This window comes from Babylonia areolata, chromosome 20 (genome assembly GCF_041734735.1).
Source record: "Babylonia areolata isolate BAREFJ2019XMU chromosome 20, ASM4173473v1, whole genome shotgun sequence".
In the NCBI taxonomy this organism is placed as follows: Eukaryota; Metazoa; Mollusca; class Gastropoda; order Neogastropoda; family Buccinidae; genus Babylonia; species Babylonia areolata.
In genome coordinates, this window is record NC_134895.1 from 29395339 (window position 1) to 29417139 (window position 21801).

Sequence of the window (21801 nt, forward strand, 5' to 3'; positions counted from 1 at the left end):
GTTTGGGGGCATATTCCGGTAAGTGATGAGGCGTTCACAAATCTTTCTCTAAATAAATATTTAACGGTCTCCTTCTCCAACTTTCCATCACATGTTTATTGTGTATTGTCCATTGAATATAGGATTGAACGGGCAGGTCAACAACTTGAAACAAAATGGCGTCGTTCGCGTTCGCGAAGAATATGAACACGCGCTTTGAATGTGTATAAATATGTGTACGCAATTGATTTTTGCCCATGACCTTCAGGGCTCAGCCAATAGATCTGTAAAGTCCACTCATCGTACTGATTTTGGTATTTTCCGAAAAAGACCACTTGGGCGAATGAACATGGTGAAAGCCCTGTACACTGAGAGTAAAACACACAAGCTTTTTATGTACTGAGTATAATTTCAAAATGTAATGTTTAAGATGAGAAAGATCAGTTTAAAGCAAATTAAGTCCCCTAGCGTTAATTACAGAGTAATTTCCCTTTTTTACTGCACCAAAACGTTTGCAAAATAAATAAAACTTCCATGCTTAGCAAAAGCAGTTCCTGTTTGAACAAAAAATGATAATAATGACTGCTCTTGTTGTTGTGTCAGAATATCAGATCAAAGTGCCAAGTTTAGAGAATACAAAAATTATAAATATAACAGTAAATGCAGTTTGCATATAATTAGGCTTCATTTTTTTGTGCCCATCCCAGAGGTGCAATATTGTTTTAAACAAGATGACTGGAAAGAACTGAATTTTTCCTATTTTTATGCCTAATTTGGTGTCAACTGACAAAGTATTTGCAGAGAAAATGTCAATGTTAAAGTTTACCACGGACACACAGACACACATAGACAACCGAGCACCGGGTTAAAACATAGACTCACTTTGTTTACACAAGTGAGCCAAAAATCAACATGATAACGGCCGAGGACTCACCCTGCCCAGGGTGTCCAGACGTTGGGTGACCATGAGGGCACCCGGGGTGGACCAGTCAACATCACTGTCAAGTACCATGTTCAGCCACGTGCTGTTCAAGCTCACGTCAGTGGTCAGGCCCTTGGGAGTCAGGTTGGACTTCTCTGTTGTTGGTTTTTCACATACAGCGTCAACAGGTTGGTCAGACAGTTGGACAAATCAAAGGGTGCAAGAGCACAAGTACACTACACTATGCTACACTACACTACACTACACTGCTTTCTTCTTGATAGTACATTGTAGTCTGAAGATGACGTTTGCCATGACAGCCCAAGTTGCTCCGCAGTCCAATACTGGAGGCACATAAGTGTGCGCAGGCGTTAAACGGTAGTGTGTTATCTGAGAAGGGGCAGACGCAGCTATGTAACATCTGTTTCTTGCAGCAGCAAGACGTCGCTGATCTTCTTCACAGTCAACCGTCGTTCTGTAATGAGAGACCTCCATGCTGGTTTGTTTGCTGCGGAAGTCTGTATGGTGCTCCACTTGAGGTAGCTCTTCAAAATGTCCTTGTACCTCAGTATGGGCCTTCCCTTTCTGCGCGAGCCTTCACAAAGCTGACCGTACATCAGTTTTCTGGGTATGGCGATTCTGATGACATGAACAGTCCAGCGAAGCTGAGCCTTCAGCAAGATCAACTCAATGCTCGTTAAGCCAGCTCTGTCGAGTACTTCTTGGTTTGTGACTTTGTTAAGCTAGTGGATGTTCATAAGTGTCATTCATCAATGTAATCGTCTGAAATCACTTCAGTGAACAGACGTTAAATTTATGACCAACCAACTGCAATACAACGCAAACCAGAACAGCAACACAATTCAATACAGGGTTACACTCATTACAGCAACATTAAAGGCACAGCAATTATAAATTTCAGTCCACTCACTAAGAATTACTACAGCGAGTTCAGGTCAAGACAGCACTACACACACAAAACACAAAACTTACGTGAAAATGAAACAATGCATCCAGTGACAACACACTTCTGTAACACTAACATCTCAGACAATGTTATTCTATACTCTGCAAACACTGTGATCGTCATCGACATAACTGTACTTCTTCATGCCACAAACTGGGTGAACTTTATATCACAAAATAGCTCTGTTCTTAAAATCACTCTACATTTACACTTAATATTGATGGCTGGTGAGCTCTACTTCACTTTACATATGCAATCATTATCGATGGCTAGTCAACTCTATATTACTATACATGTGTGTTGTTTGTCTGTCAGCACGACAAAGAGCATCTTAGTCATCCTGGGGGCTGGGGTTGTTGGGGTCGGTGTGTGCGCAGATGGCTGGTTAGTCTAATCTACACGTTAAGGTTCTCTGGCAGTGTGGACAGGGGATGGTGGTGGCAGTTGGGGGTTCCAAGACTCGGGCTTTCCGCGCCTGTCTCTGCTGCTCAGCAACAGCTGTCCTGGTGGCTTCACAGGTCAAAGCACCTTTGAAAATGGCAGAGTGCCATGTGGACCTGTCCACAGCTGCATGCTCCCATGTGTCCGCGTTGATGTTGAAGGCCTTCAGGGATGACTTAACATGTCCTCGAAACGCTTTTTCTGGCCTCCATTGGAACTCTTGCCCTGTTGTAGTCCGCCATAGAAGCCAATGGTCTGGCATGCAAGCTACATATCCTGCCCAGCAAAGCTTGATTGTATGAGGATGGTGTGAATGCTAGGCAGACCCGAACGGGAGAGGACCTCGGTGTCTGGGACCCTGTCATGCCATTTGATCCCAAGGAAGTTCCCGAAGCAGGTTGTGTGGAAGTGGTTCAGTTTCTTGGCATGGCGCTGGTAAACTATCCAGGTCTCACAGGCCTACAACCGCGTAGGAAGTACAATAGCCCTGTACACTTCACTATACATATATAATTAATATGGATGGATGGTTGGACGGTGAACCCTGTACCAATTCACGCACATAGTTAATATCAATTGGTAACTATAAATTCCTTTTTCTCTGTAGTTGATATGGGAAAAAACCCGTCTATAATAGTTATTACCATCAGCAACCTACTTCTGTGCTTAATGTCAAGGACATTGTGAACATTTTGTCGTGATCATCTATCGTTTAGGGCTGTGACGTCACCCCCACACCACTCATCTGTCCCACCTCGCTCAGCCCCCCAGAACCGCCTACCTCAAAACACAAAATATCCCCGACCTCCTGTCACATGTCAGTGCCACCAAACCACAAGGAATTATCAATGTCAGGTTGTCATAGGGCTGCTCACCTGAAAAGACTGCACTGCTGCCGAGTCATCGCGGTGGTGTTCAGTAACGCCTTTGATTCAACGTTACCAACCGAACACCTGCTAACCCCCACCTACTGATGATAACAATCTCTTTGTACTTGTGTACTTATAGTTATTCTCTTTATCTTCAACAGCATCATACCTCTCCACTTAATGTCGAAGACGGGATCCTCGTGATGCAGGTTGAAGATGGCCCGCACGGTATGTAGCTGAGGGTTGGGGAGGGAGTAGTTGATCTGGTGGGTGAGGTTGGTGCGCGGGGACACGAGAAGCATGTGATACATGAAGTGATCATCTCGCTCAAGGTCCAGCAGGAAGGAGAAAGATCGGTCGTATCTGTTTGGGGTGTCAAGTGTAAACATATCATTATTGCCTCAATAGTTATGTATCATGTTCGTTCAGAACTGTGCGAAGCAAGATATGTGAACAACAGGCAATGATCTACAAATCATTCTAATGCTATACCTATACAGGTATATCTGCACATGTGCTTGAGGCAAAAACAAATTGGATGCCTTAGTTTTGTATATGTAAGTGTTCTGGAAATGTCTTTTTATTTGTCTTGTTTGGCTTGGTGGACTTTGGATATGTGTTCTTGTTTGATTTGCCTTAGGAACTGCTGTTCCAGGGTGTGTTAACTACCATAATGACCTTTCTTACTTTCATACACATTACAGAAACGCACGTGCGCTCGCGCGCACGCACACACACACACACGCACAGAAGCACGCATACATGCAACTATCAAAGCACGCACACATACCAAGAACACAAACACAGACATCACATGCGCGCTCAAACACAAGCACGTGTGCGCGTGCGTATGTCTACTCACACAGACGGAAACCGCTACACACACATACAGAGAATGAATGAGAGATGAGGACAATGACCAGGACAAGGACAAATGTTGTTTTTTTAACCAGGCCTTCTGTTCATGTCTAAGGGGTGAAGGTTCACAATGGGGCAGGCATGATGCATGAACACGTATCAAACATTACTTATATATGCATACATTCAGTTCAGTCGGTTCACGTCCAAGATATTTCCTAACAGTTCATGCACGCACAAAGTATACTAACCATCATACAAGCACAAGTCAAATGATTCGGGTACTACATCGGATCACTTGGTGTAAACGTGTTAAGGGCGGGAACGGGGAGGAGGAAGGGGGAGGCAAACGTTACATGCAACACACACATATTAATACATACAATATTTATTAATTTGATGGCTTATCTATTTATTTGTTTTTGTATCCTTTTTTTCTCGCAAGGTGTGACTAAGCGCATTGGATTACACTGCTGGTCAGGCATCTGCTTAACAGATGTGGTGTAGTTATATGGATTTGTCTGAAAGCTGTGACACCTCCTTGAACTGTGACACCACCGAACCGAACAGAAGAGCGGACAACAGAACAGAGTTGGTGCAACGGTCTGCCAGTGCCGAGAAGACCACACACCAGGGGCCGTATTCAAGGCAAAATTCATCTTGCCTTTAGGTGAGTTATCTTTGACATGGTAGGGACCCGGGTACCGTTTGCCTTGAAGGTTAAGTTATCTTCCAATTCAAGACACACGTGGTGCACTCAGGCAGCTAACCCATCATCTATATTAAAAAATTGCGTTGATTCCTTTCTGCACATGCTCTTTTACTTCTCACCTCACCACAGTTCAGAGCATTGTTGAGAGAGTTAGCAAAACAATAGCTATCTGCAAAGCACGCCTGTTTTCCCTCACGAAAACAACGCTGCAAAAGGATCCGCAATATTTACCTCTGCTTCGTGGGCAGTCACCCTTGGCAGGTAATGGCAAATTTGCCTTTGGGTTTGAAGACCCGCCGGTAGATTCGAGTGTTCCTGAATACCGGATACTTCTGATCACGATGGTATAAATAGATGGACTAAACCAATGGCCGCGCAGCTGATGCCACGCAGCCGCAATGCCGGTCCTCCCTGACAGTGCAGTAAACGCGCGCGCGCGCGTGTGTGTGTGTTCCGCAAGGTGAAGCGAACAAGGGTTGTCCACCACGTAACAGGCCTGTTTATGACTTCCCTTGGTCATGGCTGTGTCAAAGCTGCCTCTGTGTGTGTGTGTGTGTGTGTGTGTGTGCTCACGCGCGTGCGCGCACGCATGTGTGTGAAGCCGCCTATGCCTCTGTTTATATATATATATATATATATGTGTGTGTGTGTGTGTGTGTGTGTGACTACTTATCAGGCCTGTTCATGACTTCCTTTATCACTCTGATCATGAAGCATCATAGCTGCCGCTGCCTCTCTCTCTCTATTTGTGTGTTAGCGCGTGTGTCAAGTCAAGATTTTATTTCATGATGGTAAATTGCTTTTTGCATCAAGCCATTAATAAAAAATAACATATGAAAAAATACAGGAGAAAGAGAGAGAGAGAAAGAGAGAGAAGAACAAGCAGATAAAAAGCAACAACAACAAAATGAATAAAATAAATATATATACAAGATCACTGTGATAAGGAAATACATATTTGCATTTCTATTTTACACACACACACACACACGCACACACACACACACACACACACACACACACACACATGAACACAAATGCTCAGACATAAATACACCATGCCCATCCCATTCACGTGCACATATTCCCTCATATACTACAAAATCCTTGCCAACACAAGCATATACAAAACATTTCACAATTAATAAAAGAATTATTAGGCTAACAGATCAAGAATTGCTTTTCCTTTTCAATGAGGTGATTTTTCCATTTTTTCTTAAACACGTTCTTATTCGCGATACTTTTTAGAGTAAGTGGAAGATTATTCCATAAATTTCCACCAGATATAGAAAGCTGGATTTGAAAAGGTTGTTTCTTGGTCTGGGTATGCACAGCATGTAGTTGTGTCTGTGTTCATTAGTTTTAAAAGTGTCTGCAATCTTTTTTGGAGCATTTCTATACATAACATTATGCATGCAAACAGATTTCTTGATGTACAGCCTCTTGTGAAAAGATAATATATTAAGTTGTTTATAGTCCACTGGGGTGAGGCAGCTCGATTTTAACAATACTATTTTCAGTGCTCTTTTATATGTACAGTGAATAAATTTCATGTTTGAGAGGCTACAGCTGTCCCATAAAGTCAACGCATACTCGATTACTGGCAGAATGAGTGCGCTTTCGTGAATGGAAATTTAAGATCTTTCTAGAGCTTTCGTGAATGGACATTTAAGATCTTTCTAATTTTTGCTATCTGAAGTATTCTATTGGAGAGACGTTTACGTAAGTACTTCGTATGATCAGTCCAGGATAGATCTTTGTCAATAATGACACCCAGAATTTTATGTGAATCTACCAAAACAATTTTACTTATGCCTAGGAATAGTGGTTTGAAGTGATGTTTCATTCTTTGTCTTTTTTTTCATGCACATACATGCATGCACTTCGTTTTCGGACTATTTAAGGACATGTGATTCAATCGTGTCCGGTCGATAAGTTTCAGAATATCATCAGTTCATGGAGTTCATCAGTTAGTTTACATGCGGCTAAATTGCTTGAATGTAGGAATATGTCATTTGCAAAGATTTCACATTTACATTTCATATAACAAGGTAAGTCATTAACATAAGTGGAGAATAGAATGGGGCCTAAGATGGATCCCTGTGGTACTCCATATTTAATAGATATAAAATTTGAGGTTTGATTATTTAGTGTTACTGTTTCCTGTCAGAAAGAAAAGATTGTATAAGGTGAGTATACTCTGGCGGTAATTTATATGCTTCTAATTTACGTAGTAACAAGGAGTGACTGATTACATCAAAATATTTTTCAAAATCTATGAAGAGGAGACCTGTGAATCTACTTTCATTTATGTTATGTAGAAGACTGTCAGTGAGGTGATTGAGGGCTGTATGACAAGAATGATTTTTTTACGGAATCCGGACTGGTCTTCATGGATTAGGTCATTGTCAAAGAGATCAGAATATAAAGATTTTTGCAAGTGTTTTTCAATGGGTTTTGACAGAGCAGACTAGACAGAAATTGGTCAATAGTTAGATGGGTTAGAAGAATCACCTGATTTGCACAGTGGAATGACTCTAGCCTGCTTGGATTTTGAAGGAAAACATTTCCTCTGTGTGTGTGTGTGTGTGTGTGTGTGTGTGTGTGTTCCTCCTTCGTATGTGTAGAGGTGAAAACGAAGGGCCGACCATCTTTTAAAAGGATGCCGAAGATGGTTTATGATAATCCTTTTGTCCATGTCTTTGACCATGGTGACGTCGCTTCTTTCTGCGGTGGCTGGATGTTTTACACAGAGATCACTCACACCGCCCTAGGGGTCGGTATTGTCAAAGACTGAGATAAGGTACAGATGCAGTTATAACAACATCAACCAGCAACCGTGCTGTCTTTCCTCCCCTTTCCACATACACTTTCGCGCGCACACACACACACACATATTAACACAGACACATAAACCCATACACAAATATTTATAAACGCCCCCAAATGTGAACTGAACAGACCAAGAGAGAGAGAGGGGGGGGGGGGGAGAGGAAGGAGAGAGACAGACATTGTACAACAGAGTAAATGCACAATAGTAAAAATAAACATAAAAAGCATGCTATAAAACCACACAAATCTTTACTGATGTTCCAACACACACACACACACACACACACACTATATATATATATATTTATATATATATAAATATAAATATATATATATATATATTTACACACACACACACACACACACACACACACACACACATATATATATATATATATATATATATTATTCAGAAGAAGGAGAAGAAGAAGAAGAAATGCATGAAGCAGACACGAGGACTGACACGAGCAACTGACTACTTAAGCAATAACATTACTAAAACTAGAATAGAAGAAAAAGAAAACACACATTTTCTTTCACTACACAATGACAATGTAAAAATAAACAAACAATCGAACAGAATAAGTTATTCCCTTATCGATGAAATGTTATTCTTTTCTCTCCTTCTGTCTTGGAAGGTTTACTGTAATGGCAGCACAACACTTTCTCGCTCTCTAAAGTTGTGGGTTCACAATGACTGCCACACGTGCGATACGATCGCTTCAAGCTGTCACGCGGTGAGCTACAGGATGGTTCAACCATTCTATTTATGACTGTGACTGCTTACCCTTAGGCAGTTTGTCTTGCCTCGGGTAGATTTGCCCGCAGGTACACCTTTACCCGCAGGCACGAGGGTCTCTTGGAATACGGCCCCAGTACGGCAGGCGATGACTGCCACGAGAGCTGACGGTTACAAAGGCCTTTGCTACAAGAACACGGCAGAGCAAAAAGCTGACCCGTATTGACAGCAAGCCAAGCATCCTAACAGGGAGGCACACGCCCAAGGATGTGTGTGATAAGGGACTGCTGATTCCAGTGCAACGATCGTTGAGAGTATCGTTGAGAGTCCTCTGCACTAAGTCTGATAAGCAGCGAGAATGTGGCTATGTTTACTGGAAGCGAGAGCATACGCCCCAGAAGGACCTGAATATGTCATTAAAAAAAACAAGAGAGGCAAGGCCTTCAAGACTCACTTGTGATACACTTAAAATTTTAAAAAAAAATCTAATCGTTAAAATGTGTTCTGTATTTGTTATTATAAAGCTTCGGGTTAAAAAAAAAAGAAAAAAAAGAAGTCCTAACCAGATTTGAACCCCGCGTGTTCGGGTGAGAAGAAACTGTCTTATCCATTACATTATCATGGCTCCTTAACTGACGTTCTAAAATTTAATATTTGAACATACTTTTTTAAAGGGCGATAAATCAATTCCGGTATTCGCAGTGAGAACGCTGTTTAAATCATATTATTCTGGTGTATCTTGGGCATTCAAAAAATCTTTAAGGGCAATAAAAAATTTACAAAAATCTTTTTAAGTCCGCGGTAAAGGAGACGTGGCTATCGCCGCAATCTGATTTTTGTATTTTCCGAAAAAGACCGCTTGGGCGAATGAATATAGTGAAATCCCTGTACACTGAGAGTAAAACACACAAGCTTTTTATGTATTGAGTATAATTTCAAAATGTAATGTTTAAGATGAGAAAGATCAGTTTAAAGCAAATTAAGTCCCCTAGCGTTAATTACAGAGTAATTTCCCTTTTTTACTATCTGCCACAAAACGTTTGCAAAATAAATAAAACTTCCATGCTTAGCAAAAGAAGTTCCTGTTTGAACAAAAAAATGATAATAATGACTGCTCTTGTTGTTGTATTAGAATATCAGATCAAAGTGCCAAGTTTAGAGAATAAAAAATATAAATATAACAGTAAATGCAGTTTGCATATAATTTGGCTTCTTTTTTAATTTTTTTGTGCCCATCCAAGAGGTGCAATATTGTTTTAAACAAGATGACTGGAAAGAACTGAATTTTTCCTATTTTTATGCCTAATATGGTGTCAACTGACAAAGTATTTGCAGAGAAAATGTCAATGTTAAAGTTTACCACTGATACACACACACACACAAGTTTCAAGTTTTAATTATCCTTTCACTCCTATTGGAGTATGGAGGATTACTGCAAAATACTCTTTTCGTGCCCATAACAAACATTTCCAAATACACAACAATGGCACATAAAAGTTGAGAAAACACAAATGTCTTTTAACTCCAAAAGTATAACTAGGCAACATTTGCAAATCTAATCATCTTACTTACAGCTAAAATGACTTTTTTGCCTCCTTTGAGCATATTACAAAAATTAAAAACCGATTTTGGAGACAAATATTTTTTAGGAACATATCTATTTCGTAACTGATCATAATTGGGACATTCCATTATAAAATGAAACTCATCACCAATCACAGACATGTTACAAACCTTACAAAACCGTAACTCTCGTGGTATGCCTTTGTGTCTCCCTGTTTCTATTTCCAGCTTATGATTACTACTTCGAAATCTGAAGAAGCTGATAACATAATTATCAGGCATTTGACTTATATATTTTTCTCTACCAAATCCACTTTTGAAATTTCTATAAAACAAACATTTACTGCTCGCCTCTAGAGCATGTCTCCATAGATTTTGAAAACTATCTCTCAAGGCAATGTTGACATTCTTGCAGAAAGATTCCCTCTCCAAGAAGAATTGAGCATCCCAAACACAGTCATACCCTGCTTCTATTAAAATTTGTCTGATACAACTCATCCATTTTGAAGAATAAAGACCATTTCGATATAAGTCAAGTAATATCAAATAAATTTTTCCCAGAATATTTTTCTGTGTTTGATATTACTAAGCTGGTCCAAAATCGAACTAATCTCATTTTCACTAACACACTAATTGGATAAATACCAGTTTCTCCATAAACAATTTGGGTCATAGTATTTCTGTTCAGTTTGAACAAGCGTTTCAAAAATTTCAATTCTAATTTTTCAAGTATATCTACATTTTCATAACCCCATATTTCTGCACCATACAACAAAATAGGAACAATCATAGACTGGTACATGTCCAGAATGATATGTAAAGGTAAATCTTGATTTCTGGCTGACTGAAGTAACGAAAACATAGCTTTTTGGCCCTGTCCATAAATCAGTTTTTTAGCTTTATAAAAAGTTCCGTTTCTACTAAATTCGATGCCAAGATATTTAAAAGAATCAACAACATCCAAACATGCATCACCAAACTTAAAAACAGGCTTTAGCTTGTTTGTGGAATTAAATATCATCACTTTAGTTTTCTTTACATTGACCACTAGTTTCCATTCTAAACAATATTTGTGAAAAACATTGAGGGACTGCTGTAATCCTTCTTTCATCTCTGAAAGTAAAATTGTGTCATCTGCATACAGCAGTACAAATAATCGCATGTAATTATCTAACTCTGAAATGTTAACATTCAAGAAAAGATCAACAGATGGACTCTTATGCTCAGTCAAATACAACTCTAAATCATTGAGATACAGAGAAAAAAGCAAAGGCGAGAGATTTTCTCCTTGTCGTACACCCTTACAAATGCTAAAGAAATCAGATTTTTCACCATTTAAAAACACACATGACTTAATTCTATCATACATGTTCATTATGACACGCAAAATTTTACCATTCACGCCTTCATGAACAAGTTTTTGCCATAACCCACTTCTCCAAACTGAATCAAAGGCTTTTTTAAAATCAACAAAAGCACAGTAAAGTTTCTTCTTTTTCATGGAGAAAATATCAATAAGTGATTTCAAAACAAACATTTGATCTAATGTAGAATGGGACTGTCTAAATCCTGCTTGGGCTCCTGAAAGTATATTGTTTGTATTGATATAATCAGTCAGTCTAGCATTTAACACTGTAGTGAATAGTTTTCCAACACAGCTGAGCAAAGTTATCCCCCTATAATTATCACAGTCAAGTGTATCACCTTTGCCTTTATACAATGGCAATATCAAGCCGGATACCCATTTTTCTGGTACAACACCTTCGTCCAGTATCTTGTTAAATAATTTACAGTATGTTTCTGTCAGCAAAGGAACGCTGTTGATGATATATTCATTACGAATCATGTCTTCACCGGCACTTTTGCCATTCTTCAGTCTTTTGATGGCTGAAGTAATTTCATCTTCAGTAATACATGCATTTAAAATATCATCATTATCCTCTAAATTGATAATGTGCATTGCCGTTGTACTGTCAATATGTTCATTATCATTAACGTTAAGGTTGCTGAAATGGTGAAACATGTCTTCTAAGTTTATGGGACAAGATGTTTTCTTTTTCTTTTTAATTCTATTCCATAGTTCCCTTGAATTGCTTTTGCGTAAACTTCGTAGTTCACTGTGCCATTTTTTTCTCCACGTCTTTTCTGCTGTCTTTAAAACGGACTTGTAACTTTTGCTGACTCTTTCGAGCGTGTCTCTATTTTTACTAGAATTTCATTTTTTTTACTCTGTGTTTAGCTTTAAAATACTCTGATCGGCTTCGTTTGCATGTGGAATCAAACCAGCTGCGACTATCTCTGTGTTTTGTCTTCGAAGTACGAATTTGATATGTCCCGAGAGTATCTTTTGCCGTCTGAATCAGAATGTTTGCGAGTTTATCATTTATGACGTCAATATCATCAGCATCGATTGCGTCATTTAAGTGTGTAAGCTCAGCGTTAGACAAATTTTCTTGAAAAGAAGCAGCCTTTTCGTGTTCCCATTTTCGTATTATTTCATTCTGACCTGTTAAATTTGATGTGGCACATTTTTTATGACACGGTATGACAGCCGTATCAGTATGATTTTTATGGTATAATATGTGACACTCAGTAGCCAGAGACAAGATCAACGGGCTGTGTACATCAGATAATAAAGCATCAAAAGGGGAAATAGTAAAATCTGTTACACACACACACACACGCACACACACACACACACAGACAACCAAACACCGGGTTAAAACATAGACTCACTTTGTTAACACAAGTGAGTCAAAAAACAACTTTATTGGAGACAGAAGTTGTTCTGGTAATCGTCAACTTTAGCACGGACACAGTAGTAGACGATCCATGTTAGGTAACTCTATATTACGAATAGAATATAGATGTCGCAGCAGTTGTCTTGACGACCATCATGAAAGTAAAGTCATTAACTCCATTTCTCGTCTTTGGTTCATTTATTGAATGCCCACATCAAAGTACGAGACCAGAATATGGTGTCAGATGTGAAGAAGTGAAAAGCTGTTTTCATGAAGAAGTTTTACCATATAAAGTGAGTAACAAGACATTAGATCTACGGAAATGGCTGATTCGAGATTGCCCCCACCTGCACCCTGTTCATTCAAGCCAGAAGCTTGGAGTGAATGGCTGAACAGATTCCGACATTACCGACACGCAACAAAACTCCATCAAGACGACGGTGAGGTACAGAGGGATACTTTACTGTATGTCATGGGTCGAGAATCTGAACAAATTTTCAATTCGTTTGTTTGGAACGAAATTGGTGAAGGTGAGGCTAGGCAACGAGAGAGTGACACAGACTGAAACAGTTGTGAAAAAATTCACTGATTACCTCGTTGTTAACAAAAACGTCATTCATGAGAGGTCCAAATTTCAAGAAAGAAAGCAGTCAGCAAAGGAGACTGTAGAAGAGTTTTACAGAAGCTTGCTAGAACTGAGCCAGTACTGCGAATATGAGGAAAGACAACAAGAACAAATCAGAGATAGGCTAGTGGTAAGTCTGCATGACAGAAAGTTGAGAGAGAAACTACAACTTGTTTCAGATCTAACCTTAGAGAAAGCCCTGACACTTGCACGTCAACAAGAACATGTGACCAAGCAGGCACAAGAACAGTCTGTTCATGTTCTGTGCCATCTGTTCACATTAGTGAAGCTTTACGTGGAATGAAAATGTCACACAGAAGCTCACATGACACAGGCAGAGGTCGCGGTATGGCAAGAAGTCGAGGCCGTGGCAGAGGTAGACAACTATCTACTTCAGTAAAGAGATTTAACCTTCGCCGCACTGAGCTTCTGACTCGAAGATTCGTCCCAAGGTGGGCCTCTCAGACCCACATACCGCCAAAGAAGCAATGGGCGGTTTACCCCTTTGTAATGTTCTCATATTGAATTATGTCCATTATTGTTAGTTCCCTTTAACTAAGAATTAGAGGTCACGTGATGAACCGGAAGCAGCCGGTCGTAATTCGGGCAGACAGCATGACACTCCATTATGTTGAAATAAATACTAAAAACATCTAAACAAAGAGACTTCGAGTGTATGTGTACTCTACATTTGGCGACGAGTGAGTAACCGAACACCGCGCAATGGGAGAAAACGAACAAAATGCAGCAGCAGCAGTCAGAACTGTTGCAAACATCTCCGTGCCGTCCGTGTCTCCATTCGACCCACATGGTGATGTTGCTAGCGTCCGTGTCTCCATTCGACCCACATGGTGATGTTGCTAGCGTGTTTCAGCGTTGGGAAAGATGGCTTAGAAGCTTCGAACTTTTTGCTGACGCTTCAGGATGCACTGACGGAAGACAGAAGAGACAACTTTTGCTTCACTGTGCAGGTACAGAAACCCAAGAAATATTTTTCACGTTCGACCCACAACCGCCAGAGTATGAACAGGCAGCAGAAGCACTGACGAACTATTTCAAACCGGCAAAGAATCTCCCGTACCTCCGTCACATGTTTCGTCAAGCAAAGCAGGGTGACAATGAAAGTGTAGCACAGTATGTTACCCGACTTCGTCAACTAGCCAAGGACTGTGACTTTGGCGATGGCACAGCCGACTTCATACGTGACCAAGTGATAGACAAGTGTGCTTCTGACAAACTCCGTACTAGGCTACTAGCAGAAAAAGACTTGACACTGGAAAAATGTCTGTCCTTAGCCGCTTCCAAAGAACTGTCAGAACAACAGTCCCAGTTGATAGCAGGTGAAAGAGAAAACGTGTTTGCAGTCAGACAAAGTAGTGGGAGAGGCAGAGTTGACAGAAACACTGACAGTAGCAAATACAGAGGTAGTAGAGGTGCAAACAGTAACTCTAGTAGCAGTGTGAGTACCCACTCAAGTATCAAGTGTGGCCGATGCGGACGTGCAGGACATAAATCTTCTGAGTGTAGATGTTCACAAAACGTGACTTGCTGGAATTGCAATTTGAAAGGCCATTTTGCTGCCCAATGCCGCAAACCAAAACGAGAAACAACTGAAGGCCAACGAGGTCAGCGACAAAACAGAGGACGAGCTGGAAGGAAAAACCGTGGTCGACTTCACTTTGTGGAGGAACAACAACAACAGTCATTATACTCGGAACAACAACCATCATCGGACTCGGATGAATACGTCTTCGCAGTTCAGCCAACCCCCAATGAGGTAACAGTACTGATTGAGGATGAACCCATTAACATGATCGTGGACAGTGGCGCGTCGGTCAACATTCTCAACTCTACAGCAGCTGCCAAACTGAAGCAACGAGGTGCCGAATTCGAGGAATGCAAGCGTACACTATACCCCTATGGGTCACCACCGATAACAGCCAAGAAAATGGTGAAAGCAGAAATCCAAGTCGCAGGAAAACAACCAGTCACAGCTGAGTTCTTAGTCATTCCGGGCTCTCAACCGCCGTTGCTAGGACGACAGACGTCAGAAGAGCTTGGGATCCTGCAAATTGACGTGAACTTCATCCAGAAAGACATTCTGAGCAAGTATCCTGGTATCACTGAAGGCATAGGCAACCTCAAAAACGTTGAAGTGACAATACATGTAGACAAAAGTGTACCCCCTGTTGCTAGAAAACACTCGCGAGTACCGTTCCATCTCAGAAGCCAAGTGGAGAAAGAGCTTGAAAAACTTGAAAAGGAGGATGTCATAGAAAAAGTGTCAGACTCATCGACAGAATGGGTTTCAAGAATAGTGACTGTACCGAAGCCAAAGAAACCAGCCGAGATACGACTCTGCGTAGACATGAGAGACGCAAACAAGGCAATCATGAGGACACGTCATGTCACACCAACGATCGAGGAGCTGGTCACCGACTTACATGGCGCAACAGTTTTCAGCAAGATCGATTTGAGATCGGGCTACCATCAACTGACACTCAAACCTGAATCCCGGGGAATCACAACGTTCTCTACTCACTGTGGACTATACCGTTACAAACGTCTCAGTTTTGGCATAAATTCAGCCGCAGAGATCTTCCAACACACCATACAAACTGTGATAGCTGATGTAGCAGGTAGTCGCAACGTCAGTGATGACATTATAGTTTTTGGCAAAGACGCTGAAGAACATGATAGAAATCTGCACAAGCTACTCACCACTCTCCATCAAGCTGGGCTGACCGTGAACAGTTCCAAGTGCCAGTTCAGAAAGAAGGAGATCGAGTTCTACGGATTCATCTTCAGTGCCGACGGACTCAGACCTGACCCAGCCAAGGTCGCCGCGCTCAAGGACGCCGCAGAACCTCAGAACAGCTCCGAACTCCGTTCGTTTCTTGGAAAGGCGCAGTACAGTGCTAGGTTCATTCCGAACTTTGCAACCATCACAGAGCCTCTCCGTCGTCTCACCAGACAAGACGTGCCGTGGAGCTGGGGCGAAGAAGAAGCTAGAGCTCTGTGTGCCGTGAAACAAGCACTGTGTGAGTCAGCAACCCTGGTGTACTTCGACACCAGCAAGAAAACTGAGATACTGGTGGACGCCAGCCCTGTGGGCATCGCCGCTCTTCTTTCTCAAGAAAACAAGCCAGTATGCTACGCCAGCCGGGCCCTGAGTGAAGTAGAACAGCGCTACTCTCAAACGGAGCGAGAAGCGCTAGCCATCGTATGGGCCTGTGAACATTTTGACATCTATGTTCGTGGCAGCAGCTTCACAGTGGTCACCGATCACAAACCCCTAACCACCATCTGGAGCAAGCCGTCACCCCCCGCCAGAATTCAAAGATGGGCCATGCGACTTCAACCCTACAAAATGGAGGTCGTGTACAAGCCAGGCAAGGACAATCCGGCAGACTACCTTTCAAGACATCCAATCCCTGGCACCGTCTCATCCAGAGAGGAGAAAGCAGCGGAAGAATTCGTACAGTTCGTCACCGACACGAACACCCCAGTCGCCATCACTACAGAAGACATCCGGAGAGCAACCACAGGTGATCCCACACTGGTGAAGATCATGGAGTTGGTCCGAACAGGCCGATGGCACACATGCCAACCAGACATGCAGGCGGAAACATTCCGAGCATTCCGCAACGTCAAAGACAGTTTGAGCATCAATGCTGAGCAAGACATCTTACTCCAGGGAATACTAGTGGTCATTCCGAGTGCGCTACAAGACAAAGTCATCAAGTTAGCTCATGAAGGTCACCAAGGTATCAACAAGACCAAGGCGCTCCTACGCTCAAAGGTATGGTTTCCAAACATGACTACAAAAGCTGAGAAGGCCATTCGCGAATGTATTCCATGCCAAGCAAACACCAACAGGAGAAACATGGAGCCACTTGCCATGTCTGAACTCCCCCCAGGACCCTGGCAGCATCTAAGTATGGACTTTTGCGGACCATTACCAAGTGGCGAGAGCCTTCTGGTAATCCAAGACGAATACTCCCGGTATCCAGTCGTCGAAATCGTTCGCAAGACAACCATTGACTCCATCATTCCAGTCGTGGACAAAATTTTTGCCGAGTTCAGTTTCCCAAAAGTGATCAAAACAGACAATGGACCACAGTTCCGATCCGCTACATGGAAAAACTTTCTGACACAGTGTGGCGTCAAGCATCGCAAGATCACACCCTTGTGGCCAAGATCAAACTCGCAAGCAGAGACGTTCAACAAACCGCTTCTGAAGTCAATTCGTTCTGCCAAAATCCAACACAAGAACTGGAAACAGGACATGTATGTGTTTCTTCGCATGTACAGATGCACACCACACGCAACTACCTGTTTCTCGCCGTACTACCTGATGTTCGGACGAGAACCGAGAACCAAGATGCCACAGCTGCACGAACCATCGAGCAGCCCAGTCGACAAAGAGCTACGACAGCGAGATGGTGATGCCAAGAAAAGGATGAAGATTGCTGCTGACCGTCGTCATCACGCCAAGCCCAGCAGAATCTCCGCAGGAGATAAGGTCCTGGTTCGTCAGGCCAAGCAGGACAAGTTCTCCACTCCCTTCTGGCCTAAGCCGCTCGTTGTCACAGCGAGCAAGGGCTCTATGGTCACTGCCCTCAAACCCGATGGCTCTACAGTGACCCGCAACGCTGCGATGTTCCGGAGGCTTCCTGACACGACACAGCCCGCGATGCAGGAGGACGAGGCCCTCACCGAGGATGAGGACATCCCCAGCGACAACGTCATCGCCGCAAGAGCAGCCGTCGCAGAGGACATCATCACCAGCAACGGCAGTCGCATCAAAACCCCACCCCGCAGACTTCCCAGTTCCCCGCCCGTGGCCATACAGACTGAGAATTTAGTGCCACATCCCAGCCCCATGCCCCAGTCAAATTCCAAACATATTCCCCAGTCACTCCCCAGTCCAAAGCAGCCGAAACCCAAACCCCAGTCACAACCCCAACCCCAACCCCAACTCCGCAGGAGCAGTAGAAATGTCCGCAAACCAGGACACTTGCAGGACTATGTGCTAGATCAGTAACCGTCATGGACTATCGCTCCAGCATCACTACCATCAGCAGTACCCATATACACCTGGCCGCTGATAACATTGGATTTACCTGGTCATCAAATTCTGTGTTCTTCATTGTGGTGCATAGTTAGCTAGGTATAACCCTAGAAAGGCCCTACTGGCTCGGTTTACCTAGACCATAACTCCAGTATAGTTGTGGAGTTATAGAGTAGGCGCAAATTTTTTTTTTTTTTTTAATTTATCATTTAGATCACTCTTTTCATTCAAATAGGTGGAGGAGAAGCTGATAATAATTACGCATTACAGGCAAACAAAATAATGAACCTGGTGATTCCTGTTATTATCATGCACTTCAACAAAATAATACTTTGCACCAGTAAACACTAGATTAGTGTACATGTATTTGGTTATGTTGGTTTGTTTGATGAGCAATGGAACTTGACTCAATGCTGAATCTATTGGACTATGCCAAGAAGGCTTCGTTTCATTTTGACATGGCTACGGAGACTGTTTCCAAAGATAAACCTTTCTTTAATTTTAACTTCAAGTTCAAACGTTGATTCATATTATTTTTGGGCTGAGTGTGATAATTCATTTCATGTTTAAAATAACTGAATCCTATCATTTATAAAAGTCTCTTGATCAAAGTTTCAATGTTGTTAAAGCAGGAGCTTGTTTAAGCAGGAGCTTGTTTTCTTTTTCTAAGTCAATTCAATTTAAATTTAAATCATATATTATGTAAAGTTTTCATTCAATGTTGGGAGGGATGTAATGTTCTCATATTGAATTATGTCCATTATTGTTAGTTCCCTTTAACTAAGAATTAGAGGTCACGTGATGAACCGGAAGCAGCCGGTCGTAATTCGGGCAGACAGCATGACACTCCATTATGTTGAAATAAATACTAAAAACATCTAAACAAAGAGACTTCGAGTGTATGTGTACTCTACACCCTTAATAATCCCAGCGTGGGCCTGTCAAACCCACAGGGTTGCAAAGCAGGCAAGCGAGCGATAGGGCCTAGGGCTGAATTTCAGCCGTCACCGGTGCATTTTGAAACAAGCATGGCATCACAAGCATCCATGGTGGAAGAAGCAGAGCGAGAACTTCGCTCTGCTTTGGGTGTATTGGGGTAAGTAATTCGATCGCCCATGTTGCATCCTTGTTATTATTTATTTGTGTACACTTTTGAAACATTTAAGAAATCCTGCCCGTTTTTTAAATACTTTTCGTGTTGTGAAGTTAGTTGCATGAACTGCTGCCGAGTTTCAGGAGGCAGCATAGCAAGACACATAGATCTAGCGCTCTATTACGCTCTGTGTGTTATAGGGGACTAGTTTATGAATATCCATTGTGTCTATGGCTAGCAATGGCTGCAGCAACTTATCGAAATTGAATCTAAACTATTTGCGGCCTAACAATATGCATTGTGAAGCTGGTTGTCTGCAGGCAAGCGATGGTGCCACGTTTACAGTAAATTTGGATCCCCTTTCAAAAAAAGCCTTTTCCAACAAAAACGCTTTTGGGGGATTGGTTTTTATATATGACACTTTTGCATCTATTGTTATATGTTTACATATGATGTACGTATCATGCGAGCTCAAGTGCACAGATTGCTCTGCATGTGTGTTGTGGGAGCTAAGATATGTATGATTGATTGTGTGTGTGTTTGGGGTGGAAATGTGTTTATATGTGTATTTGGGTGGGCGCTGGTGGTGGTGAAGTGGCACAGCCGTGCATGTTCCCTGCCCCGGGCCTTCATTATAGCCCTCTGCAAGTGACGCCCTACCTCCAATGGGTTGCAACCCCCACGTTTAGTGGTTGATTCCAGGTATTTCTGGAAGGCATTATCAAAGACCATATTGATTTGCCAAGCAGAGAAGGATAGAAAGCAAATAATAAAACTGACAGAGAACGACTGGCAGCAGAGTATAAAATCTCAAGAAGAAATGACAGCAGAGGAGGACAGCAGAGAAGAACAGATGGCACAGAAGATGACAGGGAAGAACAGACAGCAGAGAAGAACAGATGGCACAGAAGATGACAGGGAAGAACAGACAGCAGAGAAGAACAGATGGCACAGAACATGACAGAGAAGAACGGACAGCAGAGAAGAACAGATGGCACAGAAGATGACAGGGAAGAACGGATATCAGAGAAGAACAGATGGCACAGAAGATGACAGGGAAGAACAGACAGCAGAGAAGAACAGATGGCACAGAAGATGACAGGGAAGAACGGATATCAGAGAAGAACAGATGGCACAGAAAGATGACAAGGAAGAACGGATAGCAGAGAAGAACAGATGGCACAGAAAGATGACAAGGAAGAACGGATAGCAGAGAAGAACAGATGGCACAGAAAGATGACAGGGAAGAACGGATAGCAGAGAAGAACAGATGGCACAGAAAGATGACAAGGAAGAACGGATAGCAGAGAAGAACAGATGGCACAGAAAGATGACAGGGAAGAACGGATAGCAGAGAACAGATGGCACAGAAAGATGACATGGAAGAACGGATAGCAGAGAAGAACAGATGGCACAGAACATGACAGAGAAGAACAGACAGCAGAGAAGAACAGATGGCACAGAAAGATGACAAGGAAGAACGGATAGCAGAGAAGAACAGATGGCACAGAAAGATGACAGAGAAGAACAGACAGCAGAGAAGAACAGATGGCACAGAAAGATGACAAGGAAGAACGGATATCAGAGAAGAACAGATGGCACAGAAAGATGACAAGGAAGAACGGATAGCAGAGAAGAACAGATGGCACAGAAAGATGACAGGGAAGAACGGATATCAGAGAAGAACAGATGGCACAGAAAGATGACAGGGAAGAACGGATAGCAGAGAAGAACAGATGGCACAGAAAGATGACAAGGAAGAACGGATATCAGAGAAGAACAGATGGCACAGAAAGATGACAGGGAAGAACGGATAGCAGAGAAGAACAGATGGCACAGAAGATGACAGGGAAGAACGGATAGCAGAGAACAGATGGCACAGAAAGATGACATGGAAGAACGGATAGCAGAGAAGAACAGATGGCACAGAAAGATGACAGAGAAGAACAGATGGCACAGAAAGATGACAGGGAAGAGTGGATAGCAGAGAAGAACAGATGGCACAGAAAGATGACAAGGAAGAACGGATAGCAGAGAAGAACAGATGGCACAGAAAGATGACAAGGAAGAACAGACAGCAGAGAAGAACAGATGGCACAGAAAGATGACAGAGAAGAACGGATAGTAGAGAAGAACAGATGGCACAGAACATGACAGAGAAGAACGGATAGCAGAGAAGAACAGATGGCACAGAAGATGACAGGGAAGAACGGATAGCAGAGAAGAACAGATGGCACAGAAGATGACAGGGAAGAACGGACAGCAGAGAAGAACAGATGGCACAGAAAGATGACAGAGAAGAACGGATAGCAGAGAAGAACAGATGGCACAGAACATGACAGAGAAGAACGGATAGCAGAGAAGAACAGATGGCACAGAAGATGAC

The 21801-nt window shown here is 42.3% G+C and overlaps 1 protein-coding gene across 2 annotated transcripts in view; it reads right to left on the reverse strand.

Moving 5' to 3' along the window:
• Nucleotides 1-871: 871 nt before the first annotated feature.
• The window catches only part of LOC143294853 (apolipoprotein B-100-like), a 143440-nt gene continuing 122510 nt past the window's right edge, over nt 872-21801 (reverse strand). For both annotated transcript variants that reach the window (XM_076606358.1, XM_076606359.1), the window contains exons 29-30: nt 3348-3541; nt 872-1056 (exon numbers count right to left, since the gene is read on the reverse strand). In XM_076606358.1, the coding sequence (XP_076462473.1) occupies nt 887-1056; nt 3348-3541 (364 nt within the window). In that variant the 3' untranslated portion in view covers nt 872-886. The remainder of the gene's footprint in view (nt 1057-3347; nt 3542-21801) is intronic.